This window comes from Crotalus tigris, unplaced genomic scaffold (genome assembly GCF_016545835.1).
Source record: "Crotalus tigris isolate CLP2741 ecotype Arizona unplaced genomic scaffold, ASM1654583v1 scf7180000021608.50609, whole genome shotgun sequence".
NCBI lineage: Eukaryota > Metazoa > Chordata > Lepidosauria > Squamata > Viperidae > Crotalus > Crotalus tigris.
In genome coordinates this window covers 29,485-50,609 of record NW_024098589.1, presented here as the reverse complement: position 1 = coordinate 50,609, position 21,125 = coordinate 29,485, and the positions used below count along the sequence as shown (strand labels likewise).

General features: G+C 46.3%; 1 protein-coding gene across 2 annotated transcripts; it reads right to left on the bottom strand.

The window, feature by feature from the left end:
- Nucleotides 1-1,807: 1,807 nt before the first annotated feature.
- On the bottom strand, nucleotides 1,808-21,125 carry LOC120296835 (sodium-dependent serotonin transporter-like). 2 transcript variants are annotated; one of them, XM_039318859.1, is made up of 4 exons: nucleotides 10,250-11,246; nucleotides 7,820-8,401; nucleotides 4,105-4,239; nucleotides 1,808-2,055 (listed from the first exon to the last, which is right to left on the bottom strand). In XM_039318859.1, the coding sequence occupies exons 1-4, from the start codon at nucleotides 10,290-10,292 to the stop codon at nucleotides 1,832-1,834; spliced, it is 984 nt and encodes a 327-aa protein (XP_039174793.1). In that variant the 5' UTR covers nucleotides 10,293-11,246; the 3' UTR covers nucleotides 1,808-1,831. The 2 variants fall into 2 exon arrangements, with proteins under 2 accessions (XP_039174793.1, XP_039174794.1); XM_039318860.1 differs by lacking the exon at nucleotides 10,250-11,246 and adding an exon at nucleotides 20,802-21,125 and having other exon boundaries at nucleotides 1,809-2,055.

Here is a 21,125-nt window from a genome sequence, read left to right as displayed (position 1 = left end):
TCCTTCCTTCCTTCTTTCCTCTCCTTCCTTCCCTCCTCCCTTTCTCTCTCCCTTCCTTCTTCCCTTCCTCCTTCCTTCTTTCCTCTCCTTCCTTCCTTCCTCCCTCTCTCCCTCCCTTCCTTCTTCCCTTCCCTCCTCCCTCCCTTCCTTCTTTCCTCTCCTTCCTCCCTCCCTTCCTTCCCTCCCTCCCTCTTTCCTCTCCCTCCTTCTTTCCTCTCCTCCCTCCCTCCCTCCCTTTCTTCTTTCCTCTCCTTCCTTCCCTCCTCCTTTCCTTCCTCCCTCCCTTCCTTCCTTCTTTCTTCTCCCTTCTTCCTCCCTTCCTCCCTCCCTCCCACCCTTTCTCTCTCCTCCCTCCCTCCCTCCCTTCCTTCTTTACTCTCCTTCCTTCCTTCCTTCCTTCCTCCCTCCCTCCCTCCCTCCCTCCCTTTTCTCCTTTCCTTCTTTATAGAATCATAGACTATCAGAGTTAAAAGGGACCTCAGAGGTCATCTAGTCCAGGGCTTTTCAACCTTTTCACCCATTGTGCCACTTTTAGGATACAGCAACATCCGAGGACCACCAGTCGCCTAGCAAGGTGTCAAAAACTTGACCCAAAAAAATGGGAAAAAGTGATAAAGTACAGGTAGTCCTCGACTTACAACAGTTCGCTTAGTGACTGTTCGAAGTCACAATGGCACTGAAAAAAGTGCCCCCCCAAGCCCCAGCCGAGTAAGACACCTGCCTGCCCTCCTGGCCGCGCTCTTCCTCCTGTCCGAGGTTTTCATTGTTGTGAGCATTTCTGTTGAGGATTGGCAGCGGGGGTGGGGTGGGGGGGGTGTGTTTGGTTTTTATTCCCCCCGTCTGGTGGGTGGTTGCAGCAGGTTTTGGTCCCTTCACATGACCCTGGGACACTGTGACCGTCATAAATATGAATCCGTTGCCAAGCATCTGAGTGTAAATCACAAGACCCTGGAGAGGCTGCAACATTCCAGCTGATCGCCGCTTCTTCTGGGCTCAGCAGAAGCACCAGGATCAGAGCCGAGCTCCAGCTGGATCCTGGCGCTGATCCTGGGGCTTCTGCTGAGCCCCGACAGCCCTGCAGCTCCAGCCGTCTCTCGCTCAGGCTTGTGCGGTGCTGCCACCAATTCAGCTCATTCCCCTCCCCTGCTACCACTTTTCTAGGATAATCGCGTACCACTTGCCAGGGGCCAATGTACCACAGGTGGTACCTGTACCACTGGTTGAAAAGCCCTGATCTAGTGCAACCCCCAGCTCAACCAGGTGTCTCAAGCTGGTGGCAGGAATCAGGCTCTTTTGACCCCTGAAAAAGGGGTCTCTAGCCCCTTTTGGGGGGGCCGTGTGTGTGTCCAGAGCAGTGGTTCTCAACCTGTGGGTCGGGACCCCATTTGGGGTCGAACGACCATTTCACAGGGGTCGCCAAACAACGCAGTCCGCCATTTCCCCCCCCCCCTTTTCCTTAGCTGTGCTACTCCCTTTTATTCTGTTGGCTTTTGGAAGCCAATAGAATAGAGTCTCTTGAATAGAGTCTAATTCTATTGGCTTTCAAAAGCCAATAGGAATTGTCCAGGCTGTCTCTGCCCTGCTGAGCCCGCCAAAAAGTCCCCTTCTGCAAACGGTGCTGCACCCGTGGAGTAGTCCTCGACTTACGACCAGTCGAGTAGTCCTCGACTTACGACCGGCTGGGGGGTCGCGGCATTAAAAAGGTTGAGAACCACTGGGCCAGAGAGTCTCCCAAGAACGTGAGGAGGGGAGGGGGCTTCCCTGCTCCTCTGCCCGTCCTCCACGCCTCCGTCCCCCCCTCCCGGCCGTCCCTCTTTCGACTTACATGCACTTACGTATAGAATTCTTCGGCGGGCGAAGAGGCGTTGGCCGTCCAGGCGATGCTCCGATTGGAGAAGTAGCTCAGGCAGTTCGGGGTGTTCCAGGCGTTGGTGCAGCTGACCCAGGGCAGCTCGTGGCCGAAGGAGGAGATCAGGTAATACAGGGCCCAGGCCATGATGGTGTTGTAGTAGGAGGCCAGGTAGAAAGCGATGATGCAGATGGCGAAGCCGATGCCTGCCGGGGGTGGGAAAGGACAGGACGAGGAGGGTGAAGCCCGTTCAAAAGGGGGGTGGGTGGGTTTGGATGGCCAGGAGGGGACCCGTTTTTGGACTTTGGAGGGTTTTTTTGGGGGGGAGGGGACCGAAATAAGCAAGGATTGGCTCCAGACAAAGAAATCTAATGGAAAACAGCATCTTCATCCAGGGATTGCCATGGAGGAAAGCAGACAGGGCCCAGCCTGGGTAAGGCGAGGCTGATGAGGCTACCTAGTTGGGTCATGAAACGTCTGTAGGAACACAGCGAAGCTCAGAGAGCAAATCCCCGACACTCAGGGAGTCTCAGGGACCCCACAGTCCTCCTACCTCCCCCCTTCCTCCTCCTCCTCTTTCTCCTCCTCCTCCTCCCTCTTTCCTCCTCCTCCTCCTCTCTGCAAACCCCCTCCCTTCTAGCACTGTTGATGCTACCTAGTTGGGCCATCAAACATCTGCAAGAAGACCACCAAGCTCAGAGAGCACCAAGGATCCCACAGTCCTCCTCCTCCTCCTCCGCACAGCCCCCTCTTCCTTCTAGAACTGATGATGCTACCTAGTTGGGTCATGAAACATCTGCAAGAAAATCCCCAACACTCAGGGAGCCTCAGGGACCCCACAGTCCTCCTACCCCCCTTCCTTCTCCTCCTCCTCCTCCTCTCTGCAACCCCCCCCCCCTTCTAGCACTGGTGATGTTCCCTAGTTGGGTCATCAAACGTCTGCAAGAAGTCCATCAAGCTCTTCTAGCACTGGTGATGTTCCCTAGTTGGGTCATCAAACGTCTGCAAGAAGTCCATCAAGCTCAGAGAGCAGCTCAGAGTATAACCGGACCCCCCACATTACCTGTCCTTCCGTCGTCGTTCCTTCCTCCTCCTCCTCCCTCACTCCTCCTCCTCCTCCTCCCTTCCTCCTCCTCCTCCTCTGCCCGCAGACCCACCTCCCTTCAGCACTGATGATGCTAACTAACTGGGCAGCAATGTCTGCAGAAATCCCCAACACTCAGGGAGCCTCAGAGGAGCTCCCTCAATCTAGTTACCATGCCTAATCCGAGTGCCCTTACATAAGCTTACCACGCCCCTCACTCAATTTTACCTTCTCCAATGTCCTTCCTCCTCCTCTTCTGCAACCCACCCCCTTTCTAGCCACTGTGACTGTCCCCTAGTTGGGTCATCAACGTCGCAAGAAACACACCCACTTCAGAGGATCCACAATAACGCCCACAGTAGCCTTCCTCCTCCTCCTCCTCCTCCTCCTCCTCCTCCTCCTCCTCCTCCTCCTCCTCCTCCTCCTCCTCCTCCTCCTCCTCTCCACAGACCCACCTCCCTTCTAGCACTGATGTGCTACCTAACTGGGTCATGCAACTGTCTGCAAGAAAATACCCAACACTCAGGGAGTCTCAGGGCCCACAGTCCCTCCTCCTCCTCCTCCTCCTCCTCCTCCTCCTCCTCCTCCTCCTCCTCCCTTCTAGCACTGGTGATGTTCCCTAGTTGGGTCATCAAACGTCTGCAAGAAAACCACCCAGCTCAGAGAGCACCAAGTACCCCACAGTAGCCTCCTCCTCCTCCTCCTCCTCCTCCTCCTCCTCCTCCTCCTCCTCCTCCTCCTCCTCCTCTCCACAGACCCACCTCCCTTCTAGCACTGATGATGCTACCTAACTGGGTCATGCAATGTCTGCAAGAAAATACCCAACACTCAGGGAGCCTCAGAGGCCCCACAGTCCTCCTACCCCCTTCCTTCTCCTCCTCCTCCTCCTCCTCCTCCTCCTCCTCCTCCTCCTCCTCCTCCTCCTCTCTGCAACCCCCCCCCTCTTCTTCTAGCACTGTTGATGCTACCTAGTTGGGTCATGAAACATCTGCAAGAAGACTACCCAGCTCAGAGAGCACAAAGGACCCCACAGCCACCCTCCCCCCTCCTCCTCCCCCTCCTCCACCACACAAACACCCCTCCCTTCTAGCACTGACGATGCTACCTAGCTGGGTCACGAAACGTCTGCCAGGAGCCCCCAATGGCCATAAGCCTCGCCCTCATGGCTTACCTTTGAAGATGGGGCAGACCTTCCTCCAGATGGAGATACAGCCGTGGCGGTGGTACTGGCCCAGCGCCAGCTCCATGTAGAAGAGAGGGATCCCTCCGAAGATGGCCATGATTGTGTACGGGATGAGGAAGGCCCCTAAAAGTGAAAGGAGAGGATCAGAAAGGGGGTTGGACTAGAAGACCTCCAGGGTCCCTTTCAACTCTCTTATTCTGTATTGCAAACAGAAGCGACAAAATACAGGGGCACCTCGGTACAGATAACCCTCACAACTGTTCGTTTAGTGACTGTTCAAAGTTACAATGGCACGAGGGAAAGCGATCTATGACCGTTTTTCTCACTTACGACCGGTTGTAAGCGATCAAAATTCAGACACTTGCCAACTGACTCGTATTTATGACGGTCGCAGTTGCCCGGGGTCACATGACCCCCTTTTGCAGCCTTCTGCCAGAGTCCGTGGGGGAAGCCGGATTCGCTTAACAACCCAGTTACTAACTTAACAACGGCAGTGATTTGTTTAACAACCGTGGCAAGGAAAATTGTAAAACGGAACAAAACTCACCTAACAAAAATCTCAGAAATTTTAGGCCCCCTTGTGTTCCTAAGTTGAGAACTAGCTGTACTACTACTACTACTACTACTCATAATAGTAATAATAATAATAATAATAATAATAATAATAATAATAATAAAGTTGGAAGGGACCTTGGAGGTCATCTAGTCCAACCCCCTGCTCAGGCAGGAAACCCTACGCCATTTCGGACAAATGGCCGTCCAGTCTCTTCTTAAAAACTTCCAGTGTTGGAGCATCCACAGCTTCTGGAGGCAGGTTCTTAATAAAAATAATAAAGTTGGAAGGGACCTTGGAGGTCATCCATTCCAACCCCCCTACTCAGGCAGGAAACCCTACACCATTTTGGACAAATTATCATTAATTGGTTCCGGAGGTGCAAGGAGTTCCAAAAACAATGAGGGAGCAATCAAATTTTTCCCATAAAGAATACCAAGTTATGACACAAGGCAGCTGATACAAATCAGTTCTAGCTTGTATGTTGAGTACCAAACAAACATACCGGGACAACATTTTCACATCAAAATGCACAGAGTACCAAATTGGATGAGTTTCAAAGCACTTAAGTATAGAGATCCTACTGTATTTAGAATAGAATAATAAAGTTGGAAGGGACCTTGGAGGTCATCTAGTCCAACTCCCTGCTCAGGGAGGAAACCCTACACCATTTCAGACAAGTGGCTGTCCAGTCTCTTCTTAAAAACTTCCAGTGTTGGAGCATTCACCGCTTCTGGAGGCAGGCGGTTCCACTGGTTAATTCTTCTCACTGTCAGGAAGTTTCTCCTTAGTTCCAGGTTGCTTCTCTCCTTGATGAGTTTCCATCCGTTGCTTCTTGTCCTGCCTTCAGGCGCTTTGGAGAACAGCTTGACTCCCTCTTCTTTGGGGCAGCCCCTGAGATACTGGAAGGCTGCTATCCTGTCCCCCCTCGTCCTTCTCTTCGTTAAACTAGACATCCCCAATTCCAGCAACCGTTCCTTATATGTTTTAGCCTCCAGTCCCGATCCTCTTTGTTTTAAGAAGCAAGTTTGGGCTGATGCCACATGGGAATGCGTCTATCTGGCAAGCCACCATGAATGAACTTTGGGAAGTGACCGTAGACATCCCACAACGAGGAACATCTACAGATGGAAGTCAAAAAGTTCAGGATGGGGGCCATCGCCATCCGATCGAGGTCACCGTGCTGAATTTTTGGAGTTCGAGCATAATTGGGGATGGTGGATGTTTCTAAAGACCTACTCCTTTTGTCAATTTGCCTCCCTATACGGTGGAGGATCCATTACTCTGTGGTCGCCACGATATAAAAAAGATGCAGAGACTCTAGAAAGAGTACAGAGAAGAGCAACAAAGATGATTAGGGGACTGGAGGCTAAAACATATAAGGAACGGTTGCTAGAATTGGGTATGTCTAGTTTAACGAAGAGAAGGACAAGGGGGGACATGATAGCAGTATTCCAATATCTCAGTGGCTGCCATAAAGAAGAGGGAATTAAGCTATTTTCCAAAGCACCTGAAGGCAGGACAAGAAGCAATGGGTGGAAACTAAGCAAGGAGAGAAGCAACCTAGAACTAAGGAGAAACTTCCTGACAGTGAGAACAATTAATCAGTGGAACAGCCTGCCTCCAGAATCAGTAAATGCTCCAACACTGGAAGTTTTTAAGAAGAGACTGGACAGCCACTTGTCCGAAATGGTGTAGGGTTTCCTGCCCGAGCAGGGGGTTGGACTAGATGACCTCCAAGGTCCCTTCCAACTTTACTACTATTATTATTATTATTATTAACTCTGGAAAGAGTGCAGAGAAGAGCAACGGAGAAGATTTTAGGGGACTGCAGAATAAAACATATGAAGAACGGTTGCAGGAAATGGGTATGGCCAGTCTGGAGAAAAGGACAAGGGAGGGACGTGATAGCAGTCTTCCAAAATTTCAGGGGCTGCCACACAGAAGAGGAGGGTCACGCTATTCCCCAAAGCACAAGAAGGCAGGACAAGAAATACCAGGTGGAAATTTATCAAGGAGAGAAGCAACCTGGAATTAATGAGAATTTCCTGATGGTGAGGACAATTAACCAGTGGAACAGCTTGCCACCAGAAGTTGTGGCTGCTCCAACACTGGAAGCTTTTAAGAAGAGATCGGACAACCATTTATCTGAAATAGTATAGGGTCTCCTGCTTGAGCAAGGGGTTGGACCAGATGACCTCCAAGGTCCCTTCAAACTTTATTATTCTATTCTAAATACAGTGGTACTCTAGTCTATTTCAAATTCTCTTCTCTTCTCTTCCACTATTCTATTCTATTCCATTCCATTCCATTCCATTCCATTCCATTCCATTCTATTCTATTCTAAATTCTATTTTATTCTATTATTCCATTCCATTCCATTCCATTATTCTATTCTATTCTATTCTATTTTGTTCTGTTCTGTTCCGTTCCATTCCATTCCATTCTATTCTAAATTCTATTCTATTCTATTCTATTCATTATTCTATTCTATTCTATTCTATTCTATTCTATTCTATTCTATTCTATTCTATTCTATTCTATTCTATTCCATTCCATTCCATTCCATTCTATTCTAAATTCTATTTTATTTTATTATTCCATTCCATTCCATTCCATTCCATTATTCTATTCTATTCTATTCATTATTCTATTCTATTCTATTCTATTCTATTCTATTCCATTCCATTATTCTATTCTATTCTATTCTATTCTATTCTATTCTATTCTATTCTATTCTATTCTATTCCATTCCATTCCATTCTATTCTAAATTCTATTTTATTCTATTATTCCATTCCATTCCATTCCATTCCATTCCATTATTCTATTCTATTCTATTCTATTCATTATTCTATTCTATTCTATTCTATTCTATTCCATTCCATTATTCTATTATATTCTATTCTAGGAGAGACGCAACCTGGAATTAAGGAGAAACTTCCTAACAGTGAGGACAATTAACCAGTGGAACTCCTTGCCTCTAGAAATTGTGGCTGCTCCATCCCTGGAGCCTTTTAAGAAGAGATTGTACAGTCACTTGTCTGAAATGATTATCGGGTCTCCTGCTGGAGCAGGGGGTTGGACTAGAAGACCTCTAAGGTCCCTTCCAACTTTATTATTCTATGTTCTTTCAAGCACTGGAACTCACCTCCTCCATTTTGGTAACATATGTATGGAAAACGCCACACGTTGCCCAGGTCCACCGCGTAGCCAATGACGGAGAGAAGAAAGTCTATTTTTTTACTCCAGGTTTCCCTCTCCCGCTGTTCCGTCAAGGGCGGTTGGGGTCCCACCACCCCGAAGAGGGCGGTGGTAGGCAGGGTAGTGGAGGGTCCAGAGGGAAGACCCTGGCTGTCTGCTGCCATCTTGCCAGCACCGAGCGGGCTCTGGGCTCCAGAAAACCCATTGGACACTGGACTGGTGGCCCGGTTCTCCCCGTAGCTGGTGTTGGGTTTCTGGACCCCGTCGGTCAGTTCCAAGGTTGGCCTGGCGGTCTTGTCCAGCAGATGTCTGTCCTCCGTGCAATCACTTCCATCTTTGCAGTCCAAAGACCCCTTCGGGTAGGGCAGTGGCTGGGTCTCCTCCTCGGAGACTGTCTTCTCCATCCCACCGGTTAGAAGATAACTGTCCACTTGTCCATGGGCCAGGTAACCTTCTGGCTGCAGACGGCCTGGAGAACGTTTTGGCGACCGCAACTTCACTCTAGGAGACGTCGGTAAACAGGCCCCGACTGTTGCAGTTGTGGAGAGAAAACACACAGAGAGGTGATTACAACGGACAGTCACAACAAGGAGAAGGGGGGACATGATAGCAGTATTCCAATATCTCAGGGGCTGCCATAAAGAAGAGGGAATTAAGCTATTTTCCAAAGCACCTGAAGGCAGGACAAGAAGCAACGGGTGGAAACTAATCAAGGAGAGAAGCAACCTAGAACTAAGGAGAAACTTCCTGACAGTGAGGACAATTAACCAGTGGAACTCCTTGCCTCCAGAAGCGGTAAATGCTCCAACACTGGAAGTTTTTAAGAAGAGACTGGACAGCCATTTGTCCGAAATGGTGTAGGATTTCCTGCCTGAGCAGGGGGTTGGACTAGATGACCTCCAAAGTCCCTTCCAACTTTACTACTATTACAACTGACATCAACATTCCCATCCCTGAGACAGAGGTGCGCTTTGCCCCGTTTTATGACATTCCCGGCCGCAGTTCTTAAGTGTTGTCACTGCAGTCGTTACACCGGTCACCCAGTCTGTCTTCCCCAGTGCTCATCAGAAAGTCGCAATCCCATGACTCCCGGGACGCGGCGACCGTTGTAACTATGAGTCAGTTCTGAACCTTGATCACGTGACAACGGGGATGCTATAACGCTAGTGACTGTGAAAACAACAGTCCGACCTAATTTTTTTCAGTGCCGTTGTACATTTGAACAGTTAGTAAATGAATGGGTGTAATTCGAGGTCTACCTGTACCCCTGGGGGGGCCCATTGTAACTTTGAATGGTCATTAACTGACCGGTCATAAATCAAGGACTACCAATAACAACGGTCATAAGGCTGAAAAACAGCCACAAGTCCCTTTTCGGAGCGCTGAACAAATTGTTATAAGTCGAGGATTGCCTATACTGTATTTAAGGGGAGCTGACTCAGTCTGCAGTGCGCTTGATATGGCGGAGAAAAAGAAAGAGAGAGGTCAAAAAAGTCAAGATGGCGGCTTCCATTGGACTGTTAAATGAATGTGTGTAAGTCGAGGACTTTCCATTATGGTGGTCGCCCGTCCCGTGTTAAGAAAAATTATAGTTTTTTCCCCCCTTGTCTTTGTAAGCAAGTTAGCCATCAAAAAAGGGACAATCGTATCAGTTTGCAGAGATCTCTGGCCACAGTGGGTCAAAAAAGTCAAGATGGCAGCTGGGACGAGGTGACCAAATCTCAGCCTCTACGCAACAAAGTCATCTTAATTTCTTTGACCACCCTGCCATGGATAACTCAGATAATTGAAAGAGAGGCAGTTTGGTGTTGTGGGTTCTAGTGCCGCCTTAGTCACGAAAGCCAATTGGATGACTTTGGACCAATCACCAGGCGACGGTGAGTTCTAGTCCCACCTTAGGCACGAAAGCCAATTGGATGACTTTGGACCAATCGCCAGGCGACGGTGAGTTCTAGTCCCGCCTTATGCACAAAAGTCAATTGGATGACTTTGGGCCAACTACCAGGTGACGGTGAATTCTAGTCCCGCCTTAGGCATGAAAGCCAGCTGAGTGACTCTGGGCCAATCACTAGGAGGCTATGAGTTCTAGTCCTGCCTTAGGCATGAAAGCCATCTGGGTGACTTTGAGGCAATCACCAGGCGATGGTGAGTTCTAGTCCCACCTTGGGCAAAAAAGCTGGCTGGGTATCTTTGTAGCAGTCCCTCTCTCTCTCCGTCCAGGCCACCTCACTGGGTTGTTGTTGTGGGGGAAAATAAGACGAAGATACACTGGATATGTTCGCTGCCTTGGATGATTTATAAAGGCAGAACATAAAATAAATAAATAGACATAGATCAAGAAAGAGATCAAAGAATTAACAAAGACACCGCAACTTGCCTGGCCAACCCTTCTCTCGCCATGCCTTCCGAACCCAGCCCATGAGGGGGGAATCCCCTTTTCTCCCCTCCTAATCTGCAAGGCTGCTGGGAAGTCAACAAACCAGGGCAAAATTCTCCCTCGGATTAATGGTTGGATTGTCAATTCCCTCTCCAAAATCTTGCCCAGCCCGGCAGGTGTCAAGGGAAGAAATAAGTTGATCCTGTCCGAATCCGGAGCACCCAGGAAGAGGCGAGCGGGGAGACGCAGCCGAAGCTGGTTTGCTAACCTGTCGCAAGGTGTGCAAACGTTGGCTAATCATCAACCACCATCTGCACGGATCCCTTAGCCACAAGCCAGAAAGCGATCTGGCCCAGATCTGGCCCGGATTTTTACGTGGCCAGGCGGACTTTACACCTCCGAGAAAGCAGCATAATAAGTCACCCGCAGCTTGTGCCAAGACCGGCCCATCTTCCACCCATCAGCGGCCAAACGTTCCCCCCCATGGCGGCCATCGTGCAGAAGATCGGACCGGCCTTGCACGCCTCTTTTGCACAATTTTTTTTTGGTTCTCTTCCTCCCCTTAATTAATTGGGAGGTTTTTTTGAACGGAGGCCGGAGGACCAAGCCAAGAGTAGCCTCCATGGGCTGGAATGGTCTATCTGCACTTCTCTGCGGGCAGCTGTGGCACAGAAAGATCAGGAGGAAATGCCCTAAAGCAGATATGTCAAACCCAAGGCCCGGGGGCCGAATGCGGCCCGCGAAGTGGTTTCATGTGGCCCGTGAAGCCATCCTGGAAACAGTGAGGGAACGGCCCCCGCTGCCTTGGCCCTGGCCCAGGCCGGCCGGGAGCCAATGTACAATTTTGTGGTTGCCATTTATGTTGAAATGCATTCGGTCTCCTTCTGACTTTGCCCTGGTGCCCATCATGCACAACTTGGCTAAGGGGAGCAAGCACAGCAGCAGCAGCCTTGAGGGGGAGGTAAGTGCAGCTGGGTACCCCCTTGGGGAAGTGGGGCTGGGCTTGGTGCTATGGATGCTTGAGGGCCAGGCTGGGCATTTGATCTTTGCTGCCCAGGGCTCCAGGCAGCCCGCATCACCATCCAGCCCCCTCCCCCAATATGGCCTGAGAGGAACAGTGAGGCTCCTCCAGTGGACCATGCCTTGGCACTTGCTCCGGTCCCACCCCCTTCTGCCAGAGACCCTCAGATCTGTCCCACTCCTGCCCAGGCCCCCACAGGCACTCTTGACACAAATGATGTAGAGCTGGCCATGCCCACCCAGTAGGCCACACCCACTCCATCCATGCCCACCCAGTAGGCCACACCCACTCTGGCCACACACCCCCGCCCCCCCCAGGGCAACCGCGATGCTGATGCGGCCCTCAATGAAATTGATTTTGACACCCCTACCCTAAAACAAAAATGTTTTGGGTTGAAATACATTCACGGCTGGAGAAGATGACTAGAAAACAGACTTTAAACCAGAATCGTTCCTGTTAGGAATAACAGGAGCTAACGGCGAGAAAGAGAGCGGATATCTAATATTACATGTATTAACAGCAGCAAGAGTTGTATTTGCCCAATATTGGAAAAGTGAAAGCTTACCAACTGAAGAAGTATTCATTAAAACAAATTCTAGAGTGCGCAGAAATGGGACAGATTGGCTTTAGAGATCAAAGAGAAAGAAAATTCTGTTTACTTTTAGAACATGGGATAATTTTTATCAATGGCTAGGAAAAATGACTCAGAGAGAAAGGAATGTGATATGTAATTTTGAGTACATATCAGCATGAAGGATGACATGCTGAGGAATTCTGGGAGGTGAAGTCCACAAATCTTAAAGTGGTCAAGGTTGCAACTCCCAGAATTCCTCAGCCAGGATGCTTTAAGACAGGGGTCTTCCAACTTGGCCCTTTGATGTCTAGTGGACTTCAACTCCCAGAATCCCTCAGCCAGGATGCTTTAAGATGGGGGTCTTCCAACTTGGCCCTTTTGTGACTTGTGGACTTCAACTCCCAGAATCCCTCAGCCAGGATGCTTTAAGACGGGGGTCTTCCAACTTGGCCCTTTTGTGACTTGTGGACTTCAACTCCCAGAATCCCTCAGCCAGGAGGCTTTAAGACGGGGGTCTTCCAACTTGGCCCTTTTGTGACTCATGGACTTCAACTCCCAGAATTCCTCAGCCAGGCACGCTGAAGTCCACAAGTGGTCAAGGTTGCAGACCCCTGGTCTAAGAGACTGTGTTCCCACAACACACTCACTTGACTCATCCCAGGTTTGTTCAAGCACAGCCTGAGTTCTCACAACAATCGAGGCTCAGTTGTGGCGAGCTAATTTGTGGTTCACTGTTGTCGTGTTTGGGATGAAAACATCCAAATATGCCTTATAAACATTCGCTAATACATCTCGTCTGTTTCCTGCCCCAACACATACAAAAACACACATAGAGAAACAAACCCACAATCCCGCAAATACACAAACACTGCAAATGCACAGCAAGAGGGTCTTTAAAGTAGTGGGTTTGGTTTTTTGTTTTTTTTGTAAACTTGGATCAGTTTATGCCTTCACTGCCAATTTTTTTAAAAAAACATCTCAGCTTTGAGAACATGCGGTGAAGTTGCGCATCCCAAAACACACAAACCTTCATTCTTCCACCCTGGGGTTTTCCATGAGTGGGCGCTACTTGTGATAATTATTGTTTTTTTTTCCCCTATTTATTGTGGATTGCATTCTTTTTCGGATGGATGGAAATTCCAGCCCTGTCTGGGCAACACTCTTTCCTGAGGCTCCAGCTGGGCTCAGCGTGAGAGAAAACTGTAGAAATGCACAGAAATTGCATTACAGAATTGGCAAAAGCTAACGCAATCCTGGGCTGTGTAAACAGAGGCATAGAATCAAGATCACGCGAAGTATTAGTACCGATTTATAAAGCCCTAGTACAGTGGTTCTCAACCTTTTTAATGCCACGACCCCTAACCGGTCGTAAGTCGAGGACTACTCAACCGGTCGTAAGTCGAGGACTACTCAACTGGTGCAGCACCATTTGCAGACTGGGACTTTTGGCAGACTCAGCAGGGCAGAGACAGCCTGGACAATTCCTATTGGCTTTTGAAAGCCAATAGAATTAGACTCTATTCAAGAGAGTCTATTCTGTTGGCTTTCAAAAGCCAATACAATAAAAGGGAGTAGCACAGCTAACGAAAAGGGGGGGGGGGAAATGGCAGACTGCGTTGTTTGGCGACCCCCCGTGAAATGGTCGTTCAACCCCAAATGGGGTCCCGACCCACAGGTTGAGAACCACTGCCCTAGTAAGACCACACCTGGAATACGGCAGCCAATTTTGGTCACTGGATCACAAGAAAGATGTTGAGAGTTTGGAAAAAATTCAGAGAAGAGCAGCTAAGACGATCCAAGGGCTGGAAACTGAAACATACGAAGAACGGCTGCGGGACTTGGGTCTGGCTAGTCTAAAGAAAAGAAGAAACAGGGGAGACATAAAAGCAGTGTTCCAGTATTTGAGGGGCTGCCACAAGGAAGAGGGGTGTCATGTTCACCAGAGCATCAGAGGGAAGGACGAGAAACAATGGTTGGAAACTGATCAAAGAGAGAAGCAATCTGGAATTAAGGAGAAACTTCCTGACAGTGAGGATAATCAACCAGTGGAACAGCTTGCCACCAGAAATCGTGGGTGCCCCATCATTGGAAGTTTTTAAAAAGAGACTGGACAATCACCTGTCTGAGATGGTATAGGTCCTCCTGCTTGAACAGGGGGCTGGACTAGAAGAGCTCTAAGGTCCCTTCCAGCTCTACTCTACTCTACTCTACTTTATTTTTCATTTCATTTCATTATTCTATTCTATTCTGTTCTGTTCTGTTCTGTTCTGTTCTATCCTATCCTATTCTTCATTCCATAGTCTATTCTATTCTATTCTTCATTCCATATTCTATTCTATTCTATTCTATTCTATTCTATTCTATTCTATTCTATTCTATTCTTCATTCCATATTCTATTCTATTCTATTCTATTCGTGGGATCAAGTTGTTTCTTTGTTAAAAAAAAAAAAGACCAATCTGAGCTGAAGGCTGCAGGGAAATACTAATTCATCCTTGCAAAGGTATGTTTTGGAGTTTAGACAACCATTTGTCTAAAATGGTATAAGGTTTCCTGCTTGAGCAGGGGGCTGGACTAGAAGACCTCTAAGGTCCCTTCCAACTCTTGTTATCCTGTTTTTTTTTCCTGACAACTTCTCTAAGGCCCTTTTCTCCCTAAGGATTTGGAGCCTCCTCTAACCAAGTTAGCGTTTTTCAACCTTGGCATCTTTTAAGATGGGTGGACCTCAGTTCCCAGAATTCAAGCTGTGCTGGCTGGGGAATTCTGGGACTTGAAGTCCATCCGTCTTAAAGGTTGCCAGGGGTGAGAAACACCAGTGACAAAATTATGCACTGACTTTGGACGGAAATGACGGTCATAAGTCAAGGCTGCCTCTATTTTGTTGGGAGGATTTGAACCCAGTGCCAGCCATCTGGAGTCGTTCTTCACCCAACCTCGGGGCCCATAAAGCAGGTTTTCTCAACCCCGGCAGCTTGAACACAGGTGGACTGCAATTCCCAGAATTCCCCAGCCAGGAAAGTTGAGTATCCCTGCTTTATGCCATTTATAGCGTAACCGAGTTAAAACAATACTAGGTTAAGAATTCCATCCCTCCGAGAATTAAAATCAAGGAAGAATCTCCAAGATGCAGAATTGATAGAATTAGAATGGTGGGCATACCTCCAACTACAAGCCAGATATAGACAAGATAAAAAAGAGTGGGGTATAAAGATAGAACTGACAGAACTAGGTAAAATTTTATTAGGTCCCGAGGATAAAATGATTTAAAAAAAAATATCATTTTCTATTAGATCAGACAATGTATGAAGAACAGGTTAAGGAGACCATGTTAATTTGGAGTAGGGATTTTGGTTTCAGTATCGACCTGTGTATTTGGCAAGAACTGTGGGAAAGGAATAGGAAACTCATCTTAGCTACCTCATATAAGGAAAATCTTTTCAAGATGTTCTATAGATGGCATTTCCCACCCGTAAGGCTAACCAAAATGGGTTCAAACATCTCACCCCTATACTGGAAATGTAAAACAGCAATAGGTTTATACTACCATATGTGGTGGGAATGCCCAAAGATCCGTGAATATTGGAACAGGACACGAAACTGGTTGAGGGATATATTAACACTGGACTTAGAGTTAAAACTGAACTCTCCTTGTTGGGAATAACGACAGAAAAATACGACAAGGGAACAATCGACCTGCTGCTACACATCCTGACCACAGCTAGGCTTGTTCTTGCGCCAAAATGGAAGAGCAAGGAAATTCCCACAGAGGAAGAGTTAATACATAAAATATTAGCATGTGCGGAAATGGACAGGCTCACAAGGATATTAAAAGACAAATGTGGATCAGTTTATTATGAAACCTGGGATAAATTTTACCGCTGGAGGAATTCGAAGAGGACAGTCGGGGTTAAAGACGAGTGTTAAGATAGAAATAGACGTTATTTTAGAACAAGTATTGTATATAAAACTTAGATGTATATGTAGAGAGGAAGAACTGATTGTAAAAAGTGGAATAATCTGATAAGAATGTATATACTGGAATGTCACGTCAAATCCAATGTTTGTTTTTAACTGTATTATAAATAAAATTTATATATAAAAAAAAAAGAATTCCACCCCTCCATTCTGCGCAGGAGAACTTGACCTGTCAAACAAGCCATGTCTTGAACAGCCACCGCTGTGATTTAAGATCCATTTCACAATGCTTATTTCAAAAGAGATATAGAAGCGTCCATCTTGGCTTGTCTGGTAAAATTCCCTTTTTTGGCGTGATCTGAAAAACGAAAACGGCGGAATGTTCTTATCTTTCTTCGCTGGGTTTTTTAAAGCAGGTTGCCTCCTCTGCTCTCAAACCTTGATAAGATGATTCCAAACATTAATAAGCCAACTGCAAGAGAAATATCTTCTACAGATGGACCTGCAAGAGATGCATTAAGTTTTCAAAAAGGTTTTCAGACAGACCTTTGTCTGAAATGGTATAAGGATTCCTGCCTGAGCAGGGGGTTGGACTAGATGACCTCCAAAGGTCCCTTCCAACCCTGTTATTCGGTGTTCGAACTGCTTTAATTAAAGAATTTATCCAGTTTTGTTCCTATTTGGAAACCACTTCAGGACTCAAAACAAAAAAGTTTGAAAATTTGTTTTTTTAGGTTTTGAGGATTATAATAATAATAATAATAATAATAATAATAATAATAATAATAATAATAATAATAATAATGGCTAAGAACAGGAAAATTGAAGAAAGAGACCGAGGGACTAATTCTGGCTGCACAAGACCAAGCCTTAAGGACAAATGCATATAAAGTCAAAATTGAGAAGACAGCAACAGACAGTAAATGCCGTCTATGCAAAGAAGCTGAAGAAACAGTGGACCACCTGGTAAGCTGTTGCAAGAAGATTGCACAGACTGACTACAAGCAGCGGCATGACAAAGTAGCAACAATGATGCATTGGAAGATCTGCAAAAAATATAATTTGCCTGTAAGCAAAAACTGGTAGGATCAAAAAATAGAGAAAGTCATAGAAAATGATAAAATTAAACTGCTCTGGGACTTCAGAATTCAAACAGACAAGCACCTGCAACATAACACCCCAGACTTAACAATTGTCGATAAGAAAGACAAAAAAGTCTGGATGGTGGACGTGGCAGTGCCTGGAGACAGCAGAATAGACGAGAAAGAACTGGATAAAAGATCACAAAATACAAAGACCTACAAATAGAAATAGAAAGACTGTGGCAAAGGCAAGCAAGGGTAGTACCAATAGTAATAGGCTCCTTGGGTGCAATCCCAAAACAGCTGGAGCACTACTTGGACACCATCATCGGCATTGACAAATTCGCCATTAGTCAATTGCAAAAGGCGGCCTTACTAGGAACTGCTTCCATCCTGCGATGATATCTGTAATACCATCAAACATCCACATCTGCCTATCCTGGGTTCTTGGGAAGGACTCGATAGGTAGACAAAATGCCAGATCCAGTCTGAACATCTGGCTGACTGTGCGATGATTAACAATAATAATAATAATAATAGTGCCAAATCCAGTTTGAATATCTGGCTGACTGTGCGATGATCCATAATAATAATGATGATGATGATGATGATGATGATGATGGAATTTATTATAGAATGCTTAAGAAATACGTAAAGCAAAAAGCTGAGATTGTGACTGTATTTTGTATCAATAAAAGGAGAATATCTATAGGCAAAAGAGGCAAAAACACTCTGGAAAAGACCATTTCACTCCTAAATTTGATGCCACTTGCTCTTTTTACATAACCCTGATCAAAGAAAAGTTCCAAATGCTATTTGTCATTTCAGACAAATGGCTGTCCAGTCCCTTCTTAAAAACTTCCAGTTTTGGAGCACTCACAACTTCTGGTGGCAAGCTGTTCCACTGGTTAATTGCTCTCACTGTCAGGAAATTCCTCCTTAGTTCCAGGTTGCTTCTCTCCTTGGTTAGTTTCCATCTGTTGCTTCTTGTCCTGCCTTCAGGGACACTACACACCCTCTTCACGACCTGTTTTCCTTGTTCCCTTCTGGGGGGGGGGCTCCGTGCTATCCGCAGCAGAACATCCAGATTCAGCCAGAGTTTCATTCCATACAGCATTAACCTTGCGAACTCTCAAGCTTCCTCCTTCCGTTATATATTCAAGATGGACAATATTTAATATTTATTTGCTACGTATATGTAGGGATGTGGGTCTACACATATGTTGTTCACAATATGTTTAAGTGTGCGTCATGTGTGTGTTTCACTTTGAGAGCAGGCAACTAAATCTCATTTTTGATGTGTGCCGTTGTGCCCACAGTATAAAAATGACAATAAAGATTATCTTATCTTATCAGATGCTTTGGAAAATAGATGGACACCCCCCCCCCTCTTCTTTGTGGCAGCCCCTCAAATGTTGGAAGATGCTACCATGTCACCCCTAGTCCTTTTCTCTTCGTGGATTTCCCTCCCCCACAAAATCTACACCATTTCCCCCCCCCCTACATTCAAGATTATTCATCCGCTTTCAAGCCATGCCATCAAAAAAATTCAAGTGGCAAAATTGATAAAAATCAGTTTGTCTTTACACACCCACAGCTTCCTTCCACACCCCAAACTCTACTTCTCCTTTGCAAAATATAAATTTCCCTCTCTTTGGTGTCTGCTCACTCATCTGCTAAAGTGGAAATTTGAGTCAGGGCGTCTTGCATTGGAGGCAACAATACTCTGGAAAAGACCCTTTCAGTTGTAAAATCGACGCCCCTTGCTCTTTTTATGCAGCCCTGATCAAAGAGAAGGGCAGTTGTGTTACAATCCACACATAGAATCCAAACCCCTAGGGCTGGGAGGGGCCTTGGAGGTCCTCTAGTCCAACCCCCTGCTCAGGCAGGAAACTCTACTTGTCATTTCAGACAAGAGGCTGTCCAGTCTCTTCTTAAAAACCTCCACTGTTGGAGCACCCACAACTTCTGGTGGCAGGCTGTTCCACTGGCTTCTTATTCTCACTGTCTGAAATTTCTCCTTAGTTCTAGGTTGTTTCTCTCCTTGATTAGTTTCCGATCCATTTTATCTTGTCTTGCCCCTCTTTGCAAACTCAACTGCCTTCTAGCACTGAGGATGTTCCATAGTTGGGTCATGAAACGTCTGCAAGAAAACCACCCAGCTCAGAGAGAACCAAGGTCCCCACAGTTCAACCCTGTCGGATTCATGCTATTCCTCGTATTTTCATACATTTTTTTGCTGGTGCCCCTTTAAGGCAAATTACAGTTTAGTGGCAATTTTTGTTGTCCGGGTTCTACGGAATACAGAATAACACGGATAGGAAATTTCTCCTTAATTCTAGATTGGATCTCTCCTTGATTAGTTTTCATGCGTTGCTTCTTGTTCTGCCTTCAGGGGCTTTTAGAGAATAAGTTGACCCCCCCCCTTTTGTTTGGGGCAGCCCCTCAAATATTGGAAGATGCTATCATGTCCCCCTCGGTCCTTCTCTTCAATAGCTTAAATGTACAAAGCTCCCTCAACTGTTCCTCCTACAATTAAGCCAGATTTTGGACCTAATTCAGACAAACATCTTCTCTGCTCCCTTAAAACCAAGATTTGGATCCCCAGCAGAGCGAGCTAAATAAATTAGCATAGCAAATAGCGAATAGTGAATAGAATGAAATGGAATGGAATGGAATAGAATTCAGAATAGAGTAGAATAGAATAGAATAGAATAGAATAGAATAGAATAGAATAGAATAGAATAGAATAGAATAGAATTCAGAATAGAATTCAGAATAGAATAGAATAGAACTTGAAATAAATAGAATAGAATAGAACTTGAAATAGAATAGAAAAGAATAGAATAATATAGTGTGGAATAGAATAGAATAGAATAGAATAGAATAGAATAGAATAGAATAGAACAGAACAGAATAGAATAATAGAATAGAATAGAATAGAACTTGAAATAAATAGAATAGAATAGAATAGAACAGAACAGAATAGAATAGAACTTGAAACAGAATAGAAAAGAATAGAATAATATAGTGTGGAACAGAATAGAATAGAATTCAGAATAGAATAGAATAGAATTCAGAATAGAATAGAATTTAGAATAGAATAGAATTCAGAATAGAATAGAAAGAACTTGAAATAAATAGAATAGAATAGAACTTGAAATAGAATGGAATAGAATAGAATAGAATAGAATAGAGAGTTGGAAGGGACCTTGGAGGTCATCTACCCCAACCCCCTGCTCAGGCAGGAAACCCTACACCATTTCAGACAAACGGCTGTCCAGTCTCTTCTTCAAATCCTCCAGTGTTGCAGCATTCACAATTTCTGGAGGCAAGTTGTTCCATTGATTAATTGTTCTCTTGTAATTGTTGCACCCTCTTGTCAAACATTGTGCAAACACGTTGAGGGCTGCAGTTCTCCCAGAACCGAAAAGCAGAGAGAGCGGATGGACAGCGGAAAGAAAAGAAGGAGAAAAACCTTTGAAAAGAAGTTCAAAGTCCGGTTCTCTGCGAGGGGCCTTTGATTTTTTTGGGGTACCGCGAGAGAAGCTAACTCCCCCCGTTGCACAGCTAGGAGACACCCTCAACCCCTTCCCCGAATTAAAGCCAGCCTGTGGCGCAACACACTTGCCTTACACACCCCACTCGCGCCTTGCCTTGAAGTTTTGCAAAGCAGCACCGCGGAGAGAAAGCAAAACCAGCATGGCATGGGGGGAAATATAAATCTATCTATCTATCTTTGCCCAGCCTCCAGTTTCCTATCCAGGATAATAAAATAGATTTTTTTTAAAAAAAGAAAAAAGAAGAAGAGAAAAAGAAAACACACACACACACACACACACACACACAGAGAGAGAGAGAGAGAGAGAGAGAGAGAGAGAGAGAGAGAGAGAGAGAGAGAGAGAGAGAGAGAGAAGTGTGATAAGGTAATTGCGTTATTTAAAAAACAAAAAAAACAAACCTGTTTTATTCAGCAAGAGCTCCTTTTGCAAAGTCTGCTGATTCGGTTTCAGGCAGATGTGGACATTTTGGGGTTCTGCAGCCGGGTCCTCACATGGTCCGGGGTTCGAGACCTCTCCAAGACTTTTGGACACCCCCCTCCCCTTCTTTCTTCCTTTCTGGCGTTCTCCCCTTCCTTCTTTCCGCCTTCGCTCCCGTCTTTTCCGAAAAGTCCTTCAAAGTTTCTGCTTCCCGCCGGATCGCCGCCGCGGCTCTCCGCCTGGAGGTGAATCCATTGAAGGAGACACTGGATCTCCAAAGCGCCGGGAGGGATCAGCTGCAGAAG